Source organism: Pleurodeles waltl, chromosome 9 (genome assembly GCF_031143425.1).
Source record: "Pleurodeles waltl isolate 20211129_DDA chromosome 9, aPleWal1.hap1.20221129, whole genome shotgun sequence".
In the NCBI taxonomy this organism is placed as follows: Eukaryota; Metazoa; Chordata; class Amphibia; order Caudata; family Salamandridae; genus Pleurodeles; species Pleurodeles waltl.
Window position 1 is genome coordinate 477919034 of NC_090448.1, and position 21478 is coordinate 477940511.

At 42.8% G+C, this 21478-nt stretch overlaps 1 protein-coding gene across 1 annotated transcript in view; it reads left to right on the forward strand.

Moving 5' to 3' along the window:
• LOC138258649 (inverted formin-2-like) overlaps positions 1-21478 on the forward strand; it is a 319153-nt gene that overhangs the window by 267806 nt on the left and 29869 nt on the right. The window contains exon 11 of the mRNA XM_069205971.1: positions 15268-15391. Coding sequence (XP_069062072.1) covers positions 15268-15391 — 124 coding nt within the window. The remainder of the gene's footprint in view (positions 1-15267; positions 15392-21478) is intronic.

Below are 21478 nucleotides of genomic sequence, written 5' to 3' on the forward strand. Positions count from 1 at the left end.
ATGTCTTAGACAAGTAGTTGGGGGTCAATTGTTACTCCCGACATATGCCCAGTATGTGGTGGTGCCCCTGAAACAGTTGAACATTTTGTTTTTTCTGCACTGCCTATTCTTCTCGACGGTCAAAATGTATTTGTAGAATTTGTCGTGAAATAGAGATGAGCAAATGTAGCATAGCATTAAGGGTTTTAAAAAGCCATAGTTCTAATGTGTTAATTCTTGCCGTTAGTACGTTTTTAGTGGCAGCATGGCATAAATGCAATTGTTTTGTAAACAAGGTCTCATGAAGACTGATTGGGTGGGATTTTACATGAGTAGTTTGGGTTATTTAAAGTATTATTTACCTGTTTTAATTAAGGATTGTATAGGTTTTAAATGAAATGAGTTTTAGAATGTATAGTGAGGCTTTGGTGGCTAATTGACCGAATAAAGCTTGTGTTGGTGATGATGAAGAGATTTTGTAAGAGCTTCAGATGGTGTGTAGTTGTAGCAAAGCAAGTGTTTGCTGCACTCTTCAACCCTCTTGTATCATGGTGTCTGGGGTACTGGGGCAGACCGAAATAACATAGTGGGCCTTGAGCTGCTATAGGCGCATGTCTTTGGGCCCCATAGAGCGTGGGAATGGCCTGAAACTTTGAAGAGTTGGTATTATTTAGCCATTGTGACCACAATCGCAACACAAGTCCCTCCTGTTATGTGTAATGCTCCATAGTGCAGAAGAAATAAAGTTCCCAACCATAAATACATGTAAACTATCTTTAGCAGGTAATGACTCATTCTTCCACAAGAATCCTTAACTAGCTCAAGTCTCTTGACAACACTGATGGTCTTCATACTCAGTGTGGTACAGAGATAGGTTGTCTTACAGTCTCTTTGCAGTCAGCAGTTGGAGTCTTATTGGAATTGAAAACTGGTAGGCAGTGGGGGGGAAGGAGTGCCTAGTGTTCCACTGCATGGTCAGTATGTGCCAGTTACTCCTCTGGCTCTGCACCAGCATAGTGGTTTCCAGTTTAGACATCTGTACACGTCTAGCAGCAGCAGTTACTGTCTTCAACAAGGTTGCCTCTGAAGAACCTAGAGCTCTTTTGGAAGGCTCCTAATATACCTTCACTGGATGAATATAATCTAAAAGTCAGAATACCCAATCCCTGATGGATCAGGAATCTGTAATGTTTTAGGACTGTGAGCACTAGGACCCTGTAGCCCGGGGAGGACTCAAGTTAGGAATTACATAATCAAGGAATTGCAAGGAAATAGCAAACTGCTGATGTGTGCCCCAAGTCGGTGCAAAGATGCCTGCAATTGAAGTACAAGCTCCGCTCCAGCCTGTACAAAGCCTTGTGAATAAGGTGAAGGCTTGTCAGCCAGGCTGACAAACCACAATGCTGTGCCACACACTGAGCCATCATCCATATGAAGAGAACACTAAAGGCAGCGACAACAAGGTATGAGAAATAGGAATATACTCACCAGTGAAGTAGACATTCACAACTGCAGAATCAGACACAATGGCTCAGACCTGCTGGAGAGGTAAATTCATGCAAAGTAGCAAGTGGCATCCACCACACTCAGAATCTAGCTTCAACGGAGGTGACTCAAACACACAGCCCACCTCTATCATCACAAATTGAGCCAGGAATAGTGAACACTGTCAAAATAGCAAGAAGAAATTACTCTAACAAAACAAAGATGAAAGCAAAGACCAGGGCATGCATGAAACAGAACATATACTCACCGACAAAAATGGATGAGGCGCCACATGACCATCGAGCCAGGCCCAGCAACCCAAGCTCAAGCCCAAAGCAGGTAGTTCTGGAAGGTGCAGATTCAGGTGCACAGCAAGTGCTGCCTGAACATTACATCCCCTCAATAACAGGCAAAAGTGCTGTGAAGTACAGAGCAGCTGCTTTTCTAAAAACTTCACCGCCTTTTGATACCACCAAAAAAGTAGAAGAGTGGCACCAGATGGACCACTTGGATCGAGACTTTCAATGATTTCATAGACTCTGGAAGAAGTAACTGATGTAAAAATCGTTAACTATGTAAAGAAGCTCACTGGTGATGGAGTGAAAGAGACAATGTCATACTGTCACATAAAAGGAGCTTTGAGTCAAATTCAATCGGATACAGAAAGTCAACTATGGAAGGTCTATTTTTTTTATTAAGTGGAACTTGGTGAGACGATGGATGAGCTTGTTGAGAGACTTGATGTGCTCATCAAACATTGCAAATTTATTGAATTTAAGGATGAGGAAGCCATGCGCCTCAAATATTAATGGCTGTTTGCCGGACTTATTCATAAGACACATGTCTAGAAAAAGTACTGGTTGACTGCCAGAGCAGAGGTACGCAGAGTTAGACAGGCTGAAGACATGTAAGTGGGAACAGCAAAAGGTGAATCAGCCTTGGTCATAGAGAGTAGACCCAAGTACCGAGCAGATGCCCACTAGTCAACATCTTTAAAGAAAGTTTCCGATGTTGATTTTCATTTCCATATGAAAATAAATATCCAGCAATTGGACAAACATGTAAAGAGTGCATCCTGCAAGCGTTTTAGTAATGTTACCATCGATCATCAGTGAAGAGGGTGAATGTGCAATGATGATAGATAAAAAGGAGCAACGTACAGAAGTGGACCTTTTTGCTTTCAAAGAAGACACATGAATGCCTAAAACAAGTGAATTAATGAAACAGTTTTATATGGACTATGCCCCAAGTTTAAAATGAGTCCACGGGTATCCCATAACCTTCGTGATCAACAGCGGTACCTTGATAAACATGCCAGTCAAACAATGTATCAGTCTGTCACATGCACTATTAATCAAAGCGTCAAATACAACGGGGTACACATGGGCTGCTTCCAAACCTTTGCGAAGTCGAGGATCATTTACAAAAACCTTGATACATAACTGTTTTACAACTGCTACTGACTTGGGATTGATATCCATCAACTACTACCTAAATAAATTACAACCTAAATACAAAATCTGAAATTGAGTCCATTCCATCCCTGTTTCATGGCCTAGGAAGACTCAAAACAGTGACAGTGCAACTTTACATCAATGTAGACATTTTGCCTGTTGCACGGAGAACACCGCAGAATAGCATTTTGCCTACAAAATTCAGTCGAGAAGGGACTAGAAGCCTTGCTGAAACATGAAACTGGTCCCACACAAGGGGTTTTGCCTATAGAGGTAGTGCTGAAAGAGTGGAGGTGCAGAGCAAATCTTCATGGATATGTGCCAAGACAAAGCAACCGAGAGGGAGATCCTGGTCCCGACACTACGGATATGATCTTGCAGTAGCATGGAGCCAAGGTTTTCTCCTGCCTTGACCTGAATAAAGCATAATCAACTTGAACGGGAAGAAAACTACAGCTATAGTACCACTTTTTTGACTCAAGTTGTTTTGTTTAGATACAAAAGATTGAGCTCTGGAGTGACCTTTGCTGCAGAAATATTCCAAGACATCATATGTTGAATTATTTAGCTTGTTACACATGCCTTCAATTAGTTATATATTGGTTTTTGAGAGCCTTGTCATGCTCCTTCCATGTTTTTTCAAACAAGTGTTCCAGTTGCATACAGAAGCAGGTCTTGCATTAAATGCCGAAAAATGTGAATTTCACAACTCGTTCTTTGCACACATACTGTCTGATGGAGGGATGACTCCTGTTAAAGTGCGAGCACCACTTGCACTCCGCAAGATGTCACCATAATAGATCCTTCTTGGGCACTGCTGTCTATTGTTCAAAGTACATTTGTGACTTTGCCACAGTGAGTTCCCCATTGCGAGACCTGGCAAAGTTTCCAGTCCCGATGATCAGCTGAGTATGACCACAGCTATAAAAAGTAAAAAAATTAAATTAAAATAAATGCAATTGAAAATGCTACTGTGATGGCCTAAACTGCTCTCTGAGATCACTGTTGATGCAAGCCCAGTAGGGCTTGGAGCAATCCTTGCTCAACACAATGAACATCAAACCGCACACACACATTATGGTCTATGTCAGTCAAAGCATATCGAACACAGAATGTGCCTTCTCCCAGCTGGAAAAAAGTAAGTCTAGCTCTGTTATGGACCTGTGAACAGTTTCATTTTCTTCTGTATGGAAAGCATTTCACTATTGTTAGACCACCAGGCTTTGATCACCATTTTCAGAAATTCAAAGGCCAAGATGCCTCCTTGCATTGAAAGGTGGGAGCAGTCTCTACAAGAGTACGAGAATACAATAGGTCACAAGCCAGGGAAGAAATAAAACCCTGCATATTTCTTACTCTACGTCAAAAGCTATTGAGGAATACATCAACTTTATTTTAAAATATCTAGAACTCCTGCAGCTCTGTCCATCAGATCGTCACTGCTATAAATGCTAAGGACATGCTTGCTCTTAAATACATCTTTTCTGCACAATCCTGGAGATCGAGCGTTTGACCTCTGTAACTATATTGAATTAAAAAAAAGAATCTCAAAGATTAACTCGGTTACAAAATACGGCATTGTGCTAAGAGGATCCCAGATTGTCTTACCTGTGATTCGAAGACCCTCTGGTGGAGGGCATGTCATCAATTACTTACAACAAGGTCATTGAATGGCTGGATGGCATATTTGCAGTGTGGGGAAATACTGGCCACTCTTGAATCTGACTATGGTCTACTGTTCAACAGTAAGGGGTTTATAACTAGACTCCATATCAATCCTCAGAAAAGCATACCCTTGCGGCCTCAATCCAACTGTGTCCTGGTATGGTTTATGGGGACCCTGAAATAGTGATCCAACCTGCATTAATGGAGGGAATTGAGCAGAGTAGGGCGTTATGCCAAGCCCTCTGTGCTTATTGGTCGACCCCCTCCTTCAACCGCTGGGGAGTCCTGCCACCCTGATGTTCGGGAAAACTACAATAGTTACCACAGTGGTCCCCCAATGATGATGTTTGTGCTACTGACACTGCTCGGAAATATCAGATGAAGACATACGCAGATCAATGTTGTCTAACTCAGGAGATCGTGTTAGGCAAGGGTGACTTTGTTCTTGTCAAACCAAAACCGAAGTGAAAGGCTCAATTTGATGCTGAACCTTTTGAAAGTTGTGCAAGGGTGCACATAACGGCACACCGTCCTGGCAAATCTATCACAAGGGAGTCCTCACATTTCAAACATCTGCCTTGACTATCTGTCCTTGCAAACTCTGAGGTGGCTGTGTCACCTGAAAGCTCTAATCAAACACTGGCCCCTGTACCTCCTGGGTCCACCTTCGATACAACTCAATTACCTTATGTCACACAGTCTGGTCGAACTGTGCAAGTACCCAGAAGATGGATCGAGGAAATGTAATGCTGCTATGTGTTCATGTTTTGTTTGTCTTTTTGTTTAACAAGGGGGAAGATGTAGTGTCTTAGGACTAATAGCGCTTGGATCCTGTAGTGGTCTCAAGGACTGGGTTATGCAATCAATCTAGGAGGTGTTAAGCTGTGGTCTTCAACATTTATGAGAAAGTGAGAAGTCAGTTGAATGTTGGGGCTGGGGGAGGATGAGACGGACTCCTTTAACCAGTGGATGGTATTCTCTTGTCAGAGAGAGCCTACCTTCTCCCTTAAATGTCCTGGAAATGGCACCAAGAAAACTCGACTAGGGGAGACAGTTGTGGCCTACTGATCACAGTCTTCCTTCAACCAAACTATTAAGTTGGATAGGATAACTCCAAACCCCTATCATATTACCATTAAATATGAAATATGTATTTTGACTGGTAACATGGAGAAGCTTAAGAATTGCTCTGACATCAGAAAGTCACCTGAAGTGGCTTGGTGTTAAGTTACCAGCCTTGATGACCAAGACAAAAATATCCTACTCCAGAAATAATCACAACTGGTGGCCCAAACCATCTTAATTGGGTTTTTCCGAGATTACCACTATCCAGTGTTATCCCATTGCATTCTATACTCACACTTAGCAGCATTGCATTTCATTCTGAATAGATAACACTGGCAGCTTGTAAGCAGTGATGTGACAGTTGCAACATTCTGTGTTTAAGAAAAAGAAAAATGAGCTAAATCTGGTAGTTTCTGCTCGTAGTGTCCGTTTATTCAGTAAAGCATTTGTTTTTAAAGTTTTGTTTCTGCTAGTAGCACATCTCCAGCCTAGAGCTAACTGCCCTGTGATTTTAACCTATGAGCAAATCTTCTGGCAAGTTGTGTGCCAGTGCATTGTGAGTTGCTCACATCTGTGCAAGGTCCTGAAATACCCAGGTTCCAGCTGCATACCTACCAATGTGGACTCTATATGCAAATGAATAAACAGAGCAGATGCTAACAGTGATGCACCAAAATTGTTGAAAATAGTGTTCACTCGGATTCCAAAATGCAATCACTCCAATCACTTCGCATTTAGTGCATAGTAGGTGGGACACAGCTTAGATGTTTTTCCCGTACAGGCTCGTTGTATATAGTCCTACATGGCAATGGGCAGCTGACAATTTATATGATCAGGAGAAAAGACCTTGTGTTAAGATTAATTTTTTTTTTTTTTTTGCCAGGTAAAGACTTACTTTTTTCATGAGACTGTTAGCATTTTATGAGAATCTCACAAAATAAAACCTTCTTGATTGATATTCAGGTGGGTAATACCGAACATTTATCCACAGCTATGTTTTACTGGCGAAGCACGCAGTATCTCTACCGATTGGCCAGTCAAATGAGTGGTCAGCCAGTTGTAGTACCCTTGGTGTCAAGAAGCGGATTCAACGCTGCCCTACACAAATTAGAATTGTTACCATAAAAATGCAGGTCCTTTAGTTTGGTACAAGTTGACTGCTTCACCAAAGGTGCAACATGTTCACAAGACCAGGGGTTCTGGTTTCTTTTGTTCTAACTTCCTCTGTGAATAACTGAATAAGAACCTGTAGGGTTGACTGCATTATTTAAAAAAAAAAAAAAAAAAAAAAACACACCCAAAGTTCATCCTCATTAAGCCCTTCGCTGCCAGGCCTTTTCCCCCTTAGGTGCCAAGCCTTTTTTTGGCTATTTGGGGCAGTTTTCGCTTAGGCCCTCATAACTTTTTGTTTTGTCTACATAAGTTACCCATGCCAAATTTGTGTCCTTTTCCAACATCATAGGGATTCTAGAGGTACGCAGACCTTGTGGGTTCCCCTGAAGCAGACCAAGAAATTAGCCCAAATACTGCAAACATTTTATTTTTTTTATTTTTTTTTATGGGAAAAAAGGGCTGCAGAAGAAGGCTTGTGTTTTTTTGTTTTTTTTTTCCCTGAAAATGGCATCCACAAAGGGTTTGTGGTGCTAAAATCACTGTCTTCCCAGCTTTCAGGAACAGGCAGGCTTGAATCAGAAAACCCCATTTTTCAACACAATTTTGGTATTTTACTGGGACATACCCCATTTAAAAAAAAAAAAAAAAAAAAAAAAAAAAAATTGTGTGCTTTCAGCCTCCTTCCAGTTAGTGACAGAAATGGGTGTGAAACTAATGCTGGATCCCAGAAACCTAAACATTTCTGAAAAGTAGAGAAAATTCCGAGTTCAGCAAGGGGTAATTTGTGTAGATCCTACAAAGGGTTTCCTACTGAAAATAACAGCTGAAATTAAAACAAAAATGATATTAAGGTGAAAAAACAGCCATTTTTCTCAACGTTGTACTCTAACCTTTTCCTGCAATGTCAGATTTTTACAAAGCAATATACCTTTGTCTGCTGGACTCTTCTGGTTGCGGGGAATATATAGGGCCTCTAGATTCATCAAGAACGCTAGGTACCCAAAGCCAATAAATGAGCTGCACCTTGCAGTGGCTTTTCATTCTATACCGGATATACAGCAATTAATTTGCTGAAATATAAAGAGTGAAAAATGTGTATCAAGAAAAGCTTTGTATTTCCAAAATGGGCACAAAATAAGGTGTTGATAAGCAGTGGTTATTTGCACATCTCTAATTTACATGCTAGTCTGGGCACCCCGGAATTCACAGGGTATTTCTCAAATCGACTTCTTTATTACACAGTCTTACATGTGGAAGGAAAAAATGTAGAGAAAGACAAGGGGCAATAACACTTGTTTTGCTATTCTGTGTTCCCACAAGTCTCCCAATAAAAATGGTACCTCACTTGTATGGATAGGCCTAGTGCCCACGAAAGGAAATGTCCCAAAACACTATGTGGACACTTAAAAATTATCAAATACTAAACTACCTGTTTTTGTGGGGGGAACCTGCGTTTTTGGTCCTGGGCTCAGCAGCTATATAGGGAAGCCCACCAAAACCAAATATTTCTGAAAACTTGACACCCCAAGGAATCCAGGGAGGTGTGACTTGCGTGGATCCCCCAATGTTTTCTTACCTAGAATCCTCAGCAAACCTCAAATTTAGCTTAAGAAAAATCATTTTTCCCACATGTGTGGGATCACCGCAGCAGGACAAATTTCCTACCACACAATGTTCCCCTGACTCTCCCGGTAAAAATGGTACCTCACTTGTGTAGGTGGGCCAAGTGCCTGTGACATATCAAAATTGAGGGGGGACCAAAGTGGGTCCAAAAGGGCAGTTTGGGGGGGAAAAAAAAAAAATGTTTAGGCTGACAAGCAGGGCAACATTTTTATCGGTATAGATGAGACCATGCTGGGTGTTGGAAGTTTGTGAATTATAATAGGCCGCTCTGCCCCAGGGGATGGGGAGGGGGCAGAAAATACCTAAAAATATTTTGCCCCCCCCCCTGGGGAGCGGCCCTATTTAAAAAAAAAAAAATCAAAAAAAAAAAAATCCCGGGTGTTGAGTGGTTTCTGCCGCCCCTTGGGGTCAGATTGGCCAAATAAGGAGGGCAGAAATGGCCTGAAAGTAATTTTATCCCCGGGGAATGACCCTTGTCAAAGTGGTCGCTCCCCACATATAAAAAAATAATTATCCCTGGTGTCTAGGGGTTTCTGATCTCCCTGGGGGCAGTTTGGCCTAATTATATGAAGCTGATCTACCCCTGGTGGGGGGGGGGGGGGGGCAGAAATGGCCTAAAAATAATTTGGCCCCTGGAGAGTGGCCCTTGCCCAAGGGGCCGGTCCCCTTATGAGTAAGTATCAAAAAATATGTTTCCCTGGTGTCCAGTGAGGATGCGGTCGGGCTGCAGAAATGCTTGCAGAGACATGAAAGGAAAGGCCTTTCCTTTCCTGCCTCTGCCTGCCCACTCCTCCTGAGTGGAAGAGAAATGCTGAGCATTTTGCTTCTGCATCGCACCTAAAAGCATGCTTCCAGCGTGATGGGAGGTGACCTCTGAGGTCAGCACGCAGTTGCGTGCTGACGTCACTGTGGGGGGTCTGGGGTAGAAGGGGGAAGTGATTCCTCTTCCAGCCCTGCCTTTGGGGGGGGGGGGGGGGGGGGGGGGGGGGGGGGTTGGCCCTCAGGGGAAGCGCCAGCGTTTTCGCTCCCAGGGCCTATACCAGACCACTGGATTTAACCACTACGTCCTTGGCGGTGGAGGGGTTAAAGATGGGTACATGATGTATCCTGGCCCTAGTCTAAAATCACTGATTTTTTGTGGGGGTTATTTGTATAACTGGTTTCAAACAGGAGACAGGATTGCCCGTCTTCTCTGATGTACCATCTGCTACTTTTAAATGGTCAGAATCTGCCTGTCTTAGTTTCCCTTGCATTACCTGGTGATCTGACTTTGGAAGTATTATTCTCCTATTGATATTGCTCTCCCTTAGTACTATGTTGCTACACTAAGCACTTCATGACAGTCAGAGCGCAACAAATAAGTGAACAACTGGGTGACATGCGTGTGGCCAAAGAAAGCTTGGCCCAGCCTGCGAGTGTCACGTTTTTGCTGGCCCTTGCCACACCGAGACACACAACTTTGAATGGTAGGTGTTCCAGTGATCCTACTATACAGAGGTGCTAAATTGAAGGTCTGAGGTAGTGACTTCATGAGGTTTTGGAGGGACAGCACCTTGGTCAAAGATGATATTCTTATCCCATCCTCAAACATTTTGACTCAAATGTAATTCAGAATATGATTGAAAACCTCCCTGATACATACTCGTGGCCACAATCAGTTTAAAACTTTAAAATGGTGGAACTAAGACAAGATAATTGTTAATAGGTGGAATCTGCCAATTGGAATTAAGTTTTGTGTGATTTTATTTTTATTTTTTATTTTTTTAATAGAAAGATTCTCAACCAGGACCAATTCTGGAAATCAATATCACCTAAAACGCTAAATCAGTTTCTGAAAGATAAATTATATGTACTATTTTATAGAAACAAATCAATAAAATGTCTTTTTGAAAATTGTCTTTACCTGCTGTTATTTAAAGGTATCAATACCATTAATCTTGCATATGTTTTTTTCCACGTTTGTGTGGATCATTTTTCATTACACACGCTTTCATTCACACGATCTGTAATCAGCATTTCACTTATTAGCTGTTTTTACCCTCCAAACTTCCCATTTCCAGTGCTTCCCCCCATGTTAATTCACCCTCTATTTTACCCCTCTGTCCCTTGAAATATTATATTTGTACGAACAAACAAATCCAACCTCCTCCTTCACTCATTTTAAAAATGTTCCCTCTTTCCTCCTTTTAGCCACTTATGTGCGTGCTTCTCTTCAGTACCATCATTCCTCTTCCTAACCCTTTCTTAGTCTTCTTTTGTGCCACCTTTATCTCCTTATCTCTTCTTTTGGTTTAATGTTTTTAAGCGTATTATCTAAAGTAGATTCACTATGGACTCCAGAATTTTCTTTTAGCTGTTTTTAGTAATTGTCTGGTGGTTCTTGACTGTTTTATCATTATTTTCACCAAAACTGTATTTTTTCACTAAATGTATGTTTATTTGGGTTCACAAAAATGTGGTTCTGATTATTTTTCTATAAATGTACAAACTACTTTAAAATCATTAGACAGATGACCTAAATGGATTAATGTGAACTTACACAATAACGATCTAGGTTAATTGATATTCCAGTGTGTTAGAAATGGGGTCTTTGGTTGGCAGTCAGGTTACCCCCCTGTCCAAGCAAGGGACCCTCACTCTAGTCAGGGTAAAGGAGAATCACCCTTAGTTAACCCCCCGCTCACCCCCTTGGTAGCTTGACACAAGGAGGCAGGTTTAACTTCAGAGTGCTAGTTGTAAAGTATTTGTACCTACACATACAGTAACTCAGTGAAAACACTACAAAAGGACACAACACAGGTTTACAAAAAATAGGTAATACTTATCTAAACAAAACAAGACCAAAACGACGACAATCCACCATACACAAGTCACGTTATGAATTAAAAAGCAAAAAGTCCTAAATCCTTACAAAACAGTGCTAACCCTGTTAGCGTGAAAAAGTACCTGGGTTGCGTCAAAATAACACCGAACAGGCGAGTGTGCGTCGGAAAAGACCAGCGATGCCTCAATTTCCCACCCGCAAGCAAGACTGTGCGTTGTTCCTCCTCCAGTTGGGTGGGCATGCGTCATTTTTCCTATACGCAGTAGAGTGATGCGTCGATCCGGAGAGGCACCTCAGGGCCAGGCAGGCTTTGCGTTGGTTTTCCGCACCCAACAAGGTTTGTGTCAAATCTGGCCACACAGTATCAGAAAACCGCTTTATGTGGGGTTGCGACGTTAACGGCCTACATCAGTGGGTGTTATGCATCGTTCCTCCAGCCGCGTTGCATCAATCTTCCAATCATGATGCAGGTGAAGTGTAGATTTCAGCTGTTACGCTGGCAGCGCATCGTTTCTCAGTTGCGTTTCGGAAGGTCCATCAAGTTTCCCCACAAGGCTGCTTGTACGTGGATTTTCAGTCTTTATCTACCAGCTTCATCATTCAAGGGCCCAGGGACTGGATAGGGCACCACTTGGCAGGGCAGGAGTCTCAGCAGAGTCCAGGTGTTAGCAGGGGAAGTCGTTGATGGCCCTGAGACTTCAACAGGAGGCAAGCTCAGGTCAAGCCCTTGGAGATTTCTTCACAAGCAAGAATGCACAACAAAGTCCAGTATTTGTCCCCTTTCACAGGCAGAAGCAGCAACTGCAGGATAGCTCCACAAAGCACAGTCACAGGCAGGGCATTACTTCTCTTCAGCTCATCTTATCAGAGGTTCCTCCTGAGTTCCGGAAGTGATCTAATTTTTCAGGGGCTTGGGTGCTGCTCTTATACCCATTTCTGCCTTTGAAGTACGCCTACTTCGAAGGGAAGTCTATCTTGTTTGTGAGATTCTGCCTTGGCCAGGCCCCAGACACACACCAGGGGGCTGGAGACTGTATTGTGTGATGGCAGGCACAGCCCTTTCAGGTGTAAGTGACCACTCCTCCCCTCCCTCCTAGCACAGATGGATCATCAGGATATGCGTGCTACACCCCAGCTCCCTTCGTGTCACTGTCTAGAGAAAGGTGAAAACAGCCCAACTGTCAAACTAACCCAGACGGGGAATCCACAGCCAGGCAGAGTCACAGAATGGTTTAAGCAAGAAAAACCTTACTTTCTAAAAGTGGCATTTTCAAACACATAATCTCAAAACCAACTTCACTAAAAGATGTATTTTTAAATTGTTTGTTCAAAGACCTCAAACTCCACATGTCTATCCGCTCCCAGAGGGAATCTACGCTTTAATCATATTTAAAGGCATCCCCCTCTTAACGTATGAGAGAGAGAGAGAGGCCTTGCAACAGTGAAAACCGAATTTAGCTGTATTTCACTGTCAGGACATATAGAACACATTCGTATACGTCCTACCTTAACCATACGCTGCACCCTGCCCCTGGGGCTACCTAGGGCCTACCTTAGGGGTGTCTTACATGTAAGAAAAGGGAAGGTTTAGGCCTGGCAAGTGAGTACACTTGCCAAGTCGAATTGGCAGTTTAAAACTGCACACACACTGCAGTAGTCTGAGCCTTGTTTACAGGGCTAATTATGTGGGTGGCACAGCAGTGCTGCAGGCCTACTAGTAGCATTTGATTTTCAGGCCCTGGGCACCTCCACTGCACTGTACTAGGGACTTATCAGTAAATCAAATATGCCAATCATGGATAAACCTATCAGCGATACAATTTACACAGAGCATATGCACTTTAGCACTGGTTAGCTGGTAAAGTGCCCAGAGATTAAAAGCTAACAACCACAGGTCAGAAAAAATAGGAGGTAGGGGGCAAAAAGATTGGAGACGAACCTGCAAAAGGAAAAAAAAAGTCCAACACAGTGCAATTAGTGGCAGTAGTAACATTAGGCAAAATTTCATAATTGAAAAATTAGAAAATGTGTTTTTTATTTGGGGGGCGGGAGGAACATCGCATTCACTTGAAGCCTTGCAAAAAGTGTGTATTGATTGAAAGTGCAGGGGAACATGTTAAATGAGTTAAAAGGCCTAAAGCAAATAAACTGGGGTGTTGTGTGGTGGCTCTGTTTCTGAAGTCCTGTGTGTAAGTCTAGTTGGCTAGAAGACTAAAGCTAGCTGCCTGAAGGTCTCTGCTAAAGGGTAGATGTAGGTGTGCTGCTCTAGCCACATAGGCACATGTATATCATCTGTCAATGTGTACATGGATGTGCATATGCATGCACCATACACAAGTGACTCTATTGAATTTTAACTGTTTTGAAAAGTGGGAGCATGACTGGACTGGCTATAAAGACACATGAAAATTACCAAGATAGGCTGAGGAGGCACACCATTTGCTTTCGGCCTGGATGAACTGAGAGAATCAGCTGGTTACTCATCCTAGAAGGCAGCCTAAAGTGTTGTTTGTATTATGGGTGCATGTATGATGTGATGCTGCACAGAAAATATACACTTGAGGCTATTTTAGAAGTGAGCGCCCAGTGGCCGATATGGTGTGTCCATTTAATGCCCCCCTTCTGAAATACTGATTGCACTGGTACTAAGGGGACATTCGCTCATTTGCATGTGGATGTAGCTCCACTGAAATACAGGAATGCTTTCTCTGCCCATACCATATTATAGCGTGGGCACAGAGGCAAGGGAACTGGCAGGAGTGTCACTGGCTGTGTACCACAGACATTGTGCACAGTCAGTGTGCACCCAGAGGGCACCCCCTAGAAGGTGGGAGTTCCCTGTTCCCAGGAACCCCACCAGGAACATTTCTGCAGGTAGATGCAGTCAGTGGGCACCGGCATGTTTTTTTTATTTACAAATTAATCAAAGTCCACCTCTTAAACCTGCGCCTGCCGCAGTTAAATGTGCAAACACGGAATACTGAGGCAAAGCAATCCTGAAGCCATCTTGGGCCTCTTCCATCCATTTACAGCCACTTCCTGCCCCTTCAGCTCACTCTTGCAGCTTTCTGCTTTCTCCCATAGTGAAGCTTTTTCGTTTTTCTCTCCCTCAGTCTTTCCCCTGTTTTTTGCTTGCAGTAAATGCTTGAGGCAGAAAATTAAGTGCCAGCCCTCAAAAATAAGTGCCGGTGCCCCACACTAGAAACAACCAGCACAAATAAAGCACTGGCTGCAGTCACTTTCTCCACCAATCTGAAGGGGCATCTCTGTCCTACTTTGAAAGGTAGACCTCATTGCCATCTGCAAAGCAAAAGATGGACCAGCTGATACAGCCAGTCCGCATTTTACTCACCTACTTCCCACAGGGTAGGTGCAAGTTTGCGGCTGTTCTGTGGGAAGTTTATTACCTCTTACAGGGAGCATTGAACAGACCTGCACCTAGCCCAGGGCACAAACCAGGGTTCTGTGCCCAATACATAATATTGCACCTGTATAAAATGCTGAAATATTGGAACATTTCCTAAGTTTCCCATTAGTCTTATCTGTAAAATCTGATTTTTCTGGGACAATAGCAGAATTGTTCTTTGTAATCGGTTACTTGGTCCCATAGAGCCCAATATCGTTTTGGACTTCAATTCACCACCCCCTCCCCCCCCTTCCTTTGGAGGTGAATGGGTTCCCTGTGTTTGGACAGTGTAATATTGGGCTGTTAAAGTTGATAAGAAATAATTGAATGGGTAAAATATCAGAAAGGAGTTGAAGTTATTCTTCCACTGTTAAGGTATTCTGGTTCTAACCTTAGTAAGTACCCTTGAAACGCAATGATCTTCAATACGCCATTTGTGAAAGTGCATCACGTAAGAATCACTTTTAAATATAATTTTTCTCAAACAGTTGTGCAATGCATGCGTGGGTGTGTACTGAAATCTGTTGAACTTAAATGGGCGTGGTTTAATTGAATTTACATTTATAGGAATCGCTGACGTCATTAACTGGTTTCATTTATAAGTACACTGTTTATCACTTTCACTTTTTCATTATGTTTTCCTAAACTTTCAGAATTGACATTGAAAATTTGTACTCTGAAACAAGTGCAATATTGAAAAGGTTGAAAGAAATTCAGATCAAAATGTCGTCCCCTCTAGCAAAAGACGTAAAAGAACAGTACGAGAAACCAATTCAGGCAAGCAAATTCTAAATGTTTGCGACTGCATTTTAAAAATGTCCCTCAATTAAACTTTTTGCCTGTTCAATGTGTATCGCGAATCGTTAGATGACTGATAATCAGTAAACATAATGCCCTTTTGTTAATGTGTAATTATACCCAAATGTCTGTGCCCAATAAATACATCTTTTGCTTCTAAATACAAGGTTTTGTACCGTTGAGGTTGGACATTTTATTCCGGCTGGGATTTCAGGCTCGAGGGCTTTACCCTCGTCTTTCAGGAGCCCTGTGTTGGGAATGCTTGCCGTCCGTCGGGAGTGGATTAGTCTGGCAACCGCACCTCCACTCATTGCAGTAGTGTACTGATAAGCTAACAGTATGGGGTCACCCAGGCATGAACCATAAAAAAGCAGGTTGGTTCATAAGGTGATTTTTTTTTTTTTTTGGAGGGTGGCTGCTGATTAACTTCCAGCTGGCTTATTGTGCGTTCAACAGTTTTCTAAATTTCGACACCCCTGCTCAAGCCACAGCGACCAACCAACCTGAGGAGTTTCTATGAGAAACTTTTGCTTACCCATTGATTTATCGTTTACAAGGGAGCTTCAGTATCTTGGTGTTAACACTTTTCCCGTCGTCATTCTTGACCAAGCATATGCCACCCGGTTTGCGTTCACTCTCTCGGGAGGGAAACATGTTGCTTGGCGTGTGAAATTTCCTTTTGTTTTCAGACTGCTCCTATTAACAGTTCTGACTCAAGTTCTTAGTTTTACACTATAACTACTTTTACCAATTGATGATTGACTTCATCTGTGTGGTGGACACTGCAGCTAAGCTGAACTAAAAATGCTCTGCATTGCATTACCTCTAATGTTTTAAGTTACTTATCAATTAAATGCGCCACCAAAATTTTCAATCTCTGCCTGGATTCCATTGTGTTATAGACATTTCCTATATTTTGTTTGTTTAAAGGATTCGTTCTTGTGTAAAATATATTCTCTCCAGAGCTGAGTCTGCTGTATATTATCTTATTGTTGGAAAATGAGTTATTGGTAAGGGCAGGTAGGTACCTACACTTAGCAATAGGCCATTAACCTCAACTTGGGTCCAGTTAGGTCTCAGTAAATTAAACCCAGCTCAACCCTTGGTAGCTTGGCAACGAGCGACAAGGCTTAACTTAGGAGACAGAGTGTAAAGCATTCAAATATCACAAAACAGTTATTAAATAAAACACAAACAGTTTAAAAATCCAAAACCAATTTATAAAAATAGATTGTATTTGTATCTTTAAAATAACACAAAAACAAATAAAATCTGTTTAGGGGAACCAGAGATATGAATTTATAAAGAATTATTGTTTTCTAGCGCCTAGAAACAAAGTGCCAATCTGGTCATCTGAACGAACCTCGACTGGGGCAAAATCAAAGTTTAAGGTCGACCGTGATGGAGCCCGGCTCGGCTACAGCCCGCGGGAGGCCTCGGTCAAAAGTTTACCTTCGCACTTAGTCGTTTTTTGTAAGATTTTCTTCAGCGGGACGAACCTGCCAGTCCAGTCCGACCTCCTGGAACTCTTCTCCGGGTACGCGTCGCAGGAGCCCTCTCTGAAGATTTTTACCTTCGAACTTAGTAGTTTTTTCGAGGTGAAAATCCTTCGACCGGGGTAAACCTGGATCTCGATCCGACGTCCTTGAAGCCCTCCTCGGATACGCTGGCTGGGAGGTACCGGTCAACTTTCTACGTTTGGACTTAGTCTCTTTTTTGGAGATTTTCTTCACCGGGACGAACCTGCAAATCAGGCCAGGTCGCAGTTGAGGCAAGCCGGCTAGAGTTGCCGCGGCGGGTCAGTCCCTCTATGGAGCTTTTTTTTCAAAAGTTCTCAGATCTTCTCCTAGATGTTCCTTTAAGGTTCTTTTGGGGTCCACAGCTCACCCCAAGGGTCCAGAAGCTCTAAGATGATCCTTGGGGAGGGGGGGGGCTACAACTCCCAGAATGCACCTGGCGCAAACTCCTTTTTAGCCACTGGACAGTGGTCAACTGGTTGATTTCTTCAGGAGTTGGTGCAAGGGACTCTGGTTAGCAATTTTTCACCTGTAGCAAACAGGGAGTCCCTCCTTGAACCAGTTGAAGCCAGGCAAAGTCCTTCTTGTGGTGAAGCCCAAGTGTGCAGCTGGTGCAGTCCTTCTGAGTGCAGGCCAGGGGACCAGCAGGGCAGTCCTTCTCCTTTGGTTCTTCCTTGTTGGAATCTGATGAGGCTCTGGTAGGGAACTGAGGTGAGGGTGCAGGTCTGCCAGTTTTATCCCTGCTCATGGGTGAAAAACAGGGGGGTCCTGGTTCTCCAATCGGGTGCAGGGTCCTCCCCACTGTGATGACCACTTCCTGGGAAGTGTGACAAAAATCAATCCCAGGATGCAACATTCCTCAAATATCCATCATGACTGAAAGAGATTTTTGGAGGTTACATCTGGCTGAGCCCACCCACTGGTGTGGCTAAAAAACCTAAACACACCCCTCTCCTACCCTCTCCTAATCTAATCAAGGGGGCACCTAACTGTCTGGGTTTGCAGGATGTAGGGGTGTTGCTGGGTTGCTCCAAATGTCCTTCTCTGCCTTTGAAGACCAGTTTGGCAGCCCTCCCCCTTCCTGCCTCACCATCTGCTGAGGGGAGATCTCCTCCCTCAGGCACTTTTCTTTGTGTGAAGCCAGACCACTTCACACCTCAAGGCAGCCTAGCCAGGCTGCCAGAGGGTGGCCAATCAGAGCACAGCAGCAAAAACAATGCAGGGCTGAAGTTGGCAACTTTTCAGGTCAAGTTTAAAACTCTTTACCTGAACAAGTTATATTAAATCCAACAACAGGAAGTTGTGGGGTTTACTATAACAATTAATTTCATACCAAACTCTTTGTATCTGTCACTTAAGGGGAATTTTAAAATTAAAATAAAGTCTCCCCATTCTAGCCTATGAAGGCAATTCACTACAATGAGATAAAAACAAATTTGGCTGTTTTTACCTCACCAGGGCTTATAAAACTATTTTTTATAAGGTCCCTGCTTAGTTACAAGGCATCCAGCCCTAGGGGACATAGGGCACACCTTAGGGGTGACTTGTATGTAAAAATAAGGTTGTTTAAGACTTTGGAAGTACTTTTAATTCCAAAGTCGAATTTGCATATAACTTTAATTTAAAAGCAGCAAGCAAGGCAGGCCTGCCTTTAAAATGACACTGGGCACCTCAGCAGTGCACCTATGGGTGCACTACCTATGCTGGGGTTCCTAAACCTACATGCCCTACCATATACTGGGGACTTATAGGTAGGTTAACTTTGCCAATTATAATTAGCCTAATTTGCATACTAATTTTACACAGAGCACAGGCCCTGGGACTGGTTAGCAGTACCCAGAGCACCATCTAGTCAGGAAAACACCAGCAAAAAGTGGAAAATGGGGGCAAAAAGTTAGGGTCCTCTGCAATCAGCCCTGTTCTCTCACACATATATATTACTACTTTTCTGTGAGCAAGCAACATTGGTATAAATCTGCTACTGCTTTATTCTCTTGGTTCTTTTAAGGGCACGATTGCTAAACAATCCTAAATTTATTGTTTAAACCTCTTGCTTTTAGGCCAGTATTCACATCAATCTCTGCTACTAGCATCTGTTACTCGTCCCATAACATAGCAGGTGTAGTTTTAAAGAGCATAATTACCCTGAGGCGTCTCTTGGCACTTTGACAGAAAACAAATGTTTTTCATCCCACTCAATGGTACTCCTTTTACCTACCCTAGAAGGGTGAGGAAATGTGGACCCACAAAATTCCTGCAGTAGTACTAATAAGCCACTGTGCCACCAACCCTGGTTAGGAGCTTGGGGGTGATACTCTTCTCATGACTATTCTCTGACGTAAATATTAGAGGTGGATGGGGTGTAAAAGAGAAGACCACTTCCGCTTGCATCACCCTGAGCTTTCTTTTCTATGTGATGTCCTTCTCTGAATAACTTCACGACTTACCGTTCTGTTTCTTATTAAATGAACTTTAAATGTAAACTCCAGCTGCTTTTGCAAACTGACATTACACGTCATTCCTAGATGTGCCTTTTTCTTGGATTCTATGGGAAGCATTCTGTTGCTTAGAAAAATGAAGAAAATGCCCAAGACCCATCAAAGCATACATTTTAAAACTGATTCTCTTCCCCAACATTATCCTTTTAACTAATTAAAAAATGATTTTGCAATTTTACCTACTGCTCACTGTATTACCTTTCTCCATACATTCAAATGTCCTGGCCAATACAAATTCCCAGTTCATGTACAGCAGAAGTAAGACCGGGAAGCTCAGAAGCAAACTACACTGTCACACTACAATCTGAAACAGACCCTTGAGACTGTTTGATTCCCCTGCACATGCGAGGGTTGTTCAGTGCTTCTTGTAGCTCTATATCTATAATGGACCAGTACAGTAGTAGCCTGGTAAAGATCCAGCCATGGAGGACAAAGCGCCTTCTGTCTTTCCCAACCATTGTGCTACCAATATGAACGCCAAAGTCACACCATGTGGTTTGAACTAGACTCTATTTCAAAGATGACCACAGCGATCTTGCACCACTGTTGTACCTGGCCCTTTCTGCAGAGTTCCCCCCCCCCCCCCCCCCACAAAAAAAAAACCTTGTTCGTCCTTTTCCTCCACCTTTTTGCTGAATTAGTTTTTGCTGATTTTAGGACTCTGTGCACCATTGATAACCAGTGCTAAAGTGCTTGTGCTCCCTCCTTAAAACCTGGAAGAAATTGCCAATTGGCATTTTTAATTTACTTATGTCCCTAGTAACGTGCACTACATGTGTCTGGGGCTCGTAAATTAAATGCTACTAGTGGGCCTTCAGTACTTGTTGTGCCACCTACTTAAGTAGCACTTTCAAGATGTCTCAGGCCTGCCATTGCAGCCCGTGTATGGTTCTAAACTGCCTGTTGGACCTAGCATCCTTGGTGTAGTTTCCTCTAACTTTTGCCTTCAGACCTATTTGTACTGAGTGTTTTTGCTGGCCTTTGGAGTCTGCACACTTTACCACTGATAACCAAGGCTAAAGTGCTTGTGCTCTTTACCTAAAACATGGTAACATAGGTTTTGGAAATGACCCTTTCTGTAGTGTCCTCCCCAAACTGTTTGCCTTTCTCATCCTTTTTCTGACACTGCTTTTGTTGGTTTTAGGACTCTGGACACTTTACCACTGCTAAACAGTGCGTGTGCTCTCTTCTAAACAGGGTAACATTGGCTTAAACACAATTGGCATTTGTAATTTACTTAAGTCCCTAGTAAAGTGCACTACATGTGGCAGGGCCTGTAAATTAAATCCTATCTGCAGCACTGATCGTGCCACCCACTACTGTAGCACCACTTTAAACATGACTCAGGCCTGCCACTCCAGGGCATGTTTGTGCAGTTTTAAACTGCAGTTTTTACCTGGGAAGTGCACCCACTTGCAAGTCCCAAACCTTCCTTTTATTACATGTATGTCACCCCTAAAGTACGTCCTAGTTAGCCCGAAGGGCGGGATGCATTATATTTAAAAGGTTGGACATTTACTTTTAGGTTTATCATGTCCAGGTAGTGAAAATCCAATGAATTCATTTTTTTTTGCTTTTGCAAGTCATATCTCTCCCATAGGATAACAGTAGGAGTACCTTAAAACATCTTTACAGTGTAACTCCCAATTGGGAAAGATAGATATGTGGAGTTTGGTGTCTCTGGACATACAATTTAAAATCACAACTTATGCTAAAATCTGATTTTAAATTGTAAGTCTGAAAATGCTACTTCAAGAAAGTTGACGTTTTCTTTAATCATTCCGTGCCTTTGCCTGCTTCTAAATACGCATCTGGATTGGGTGACAACAGTGTTTTGTTCATTGCAGCAAGACAGCCACACACAATGGGAGTTACTTTGTGATTTGATGGCCTGAATGGGCCATTATCTGACTTGAGGGAGGCGGAGCTTAGAACTGCTTCACTTACACCTGAATAGATGTTCTGCCCACCCACAAAAGGGCTTGAAGACCATGTATTGTCACGCCAGTCAGCTTGGAGGCAGGGGATATGTACACTTCAAAGGAAGGCCT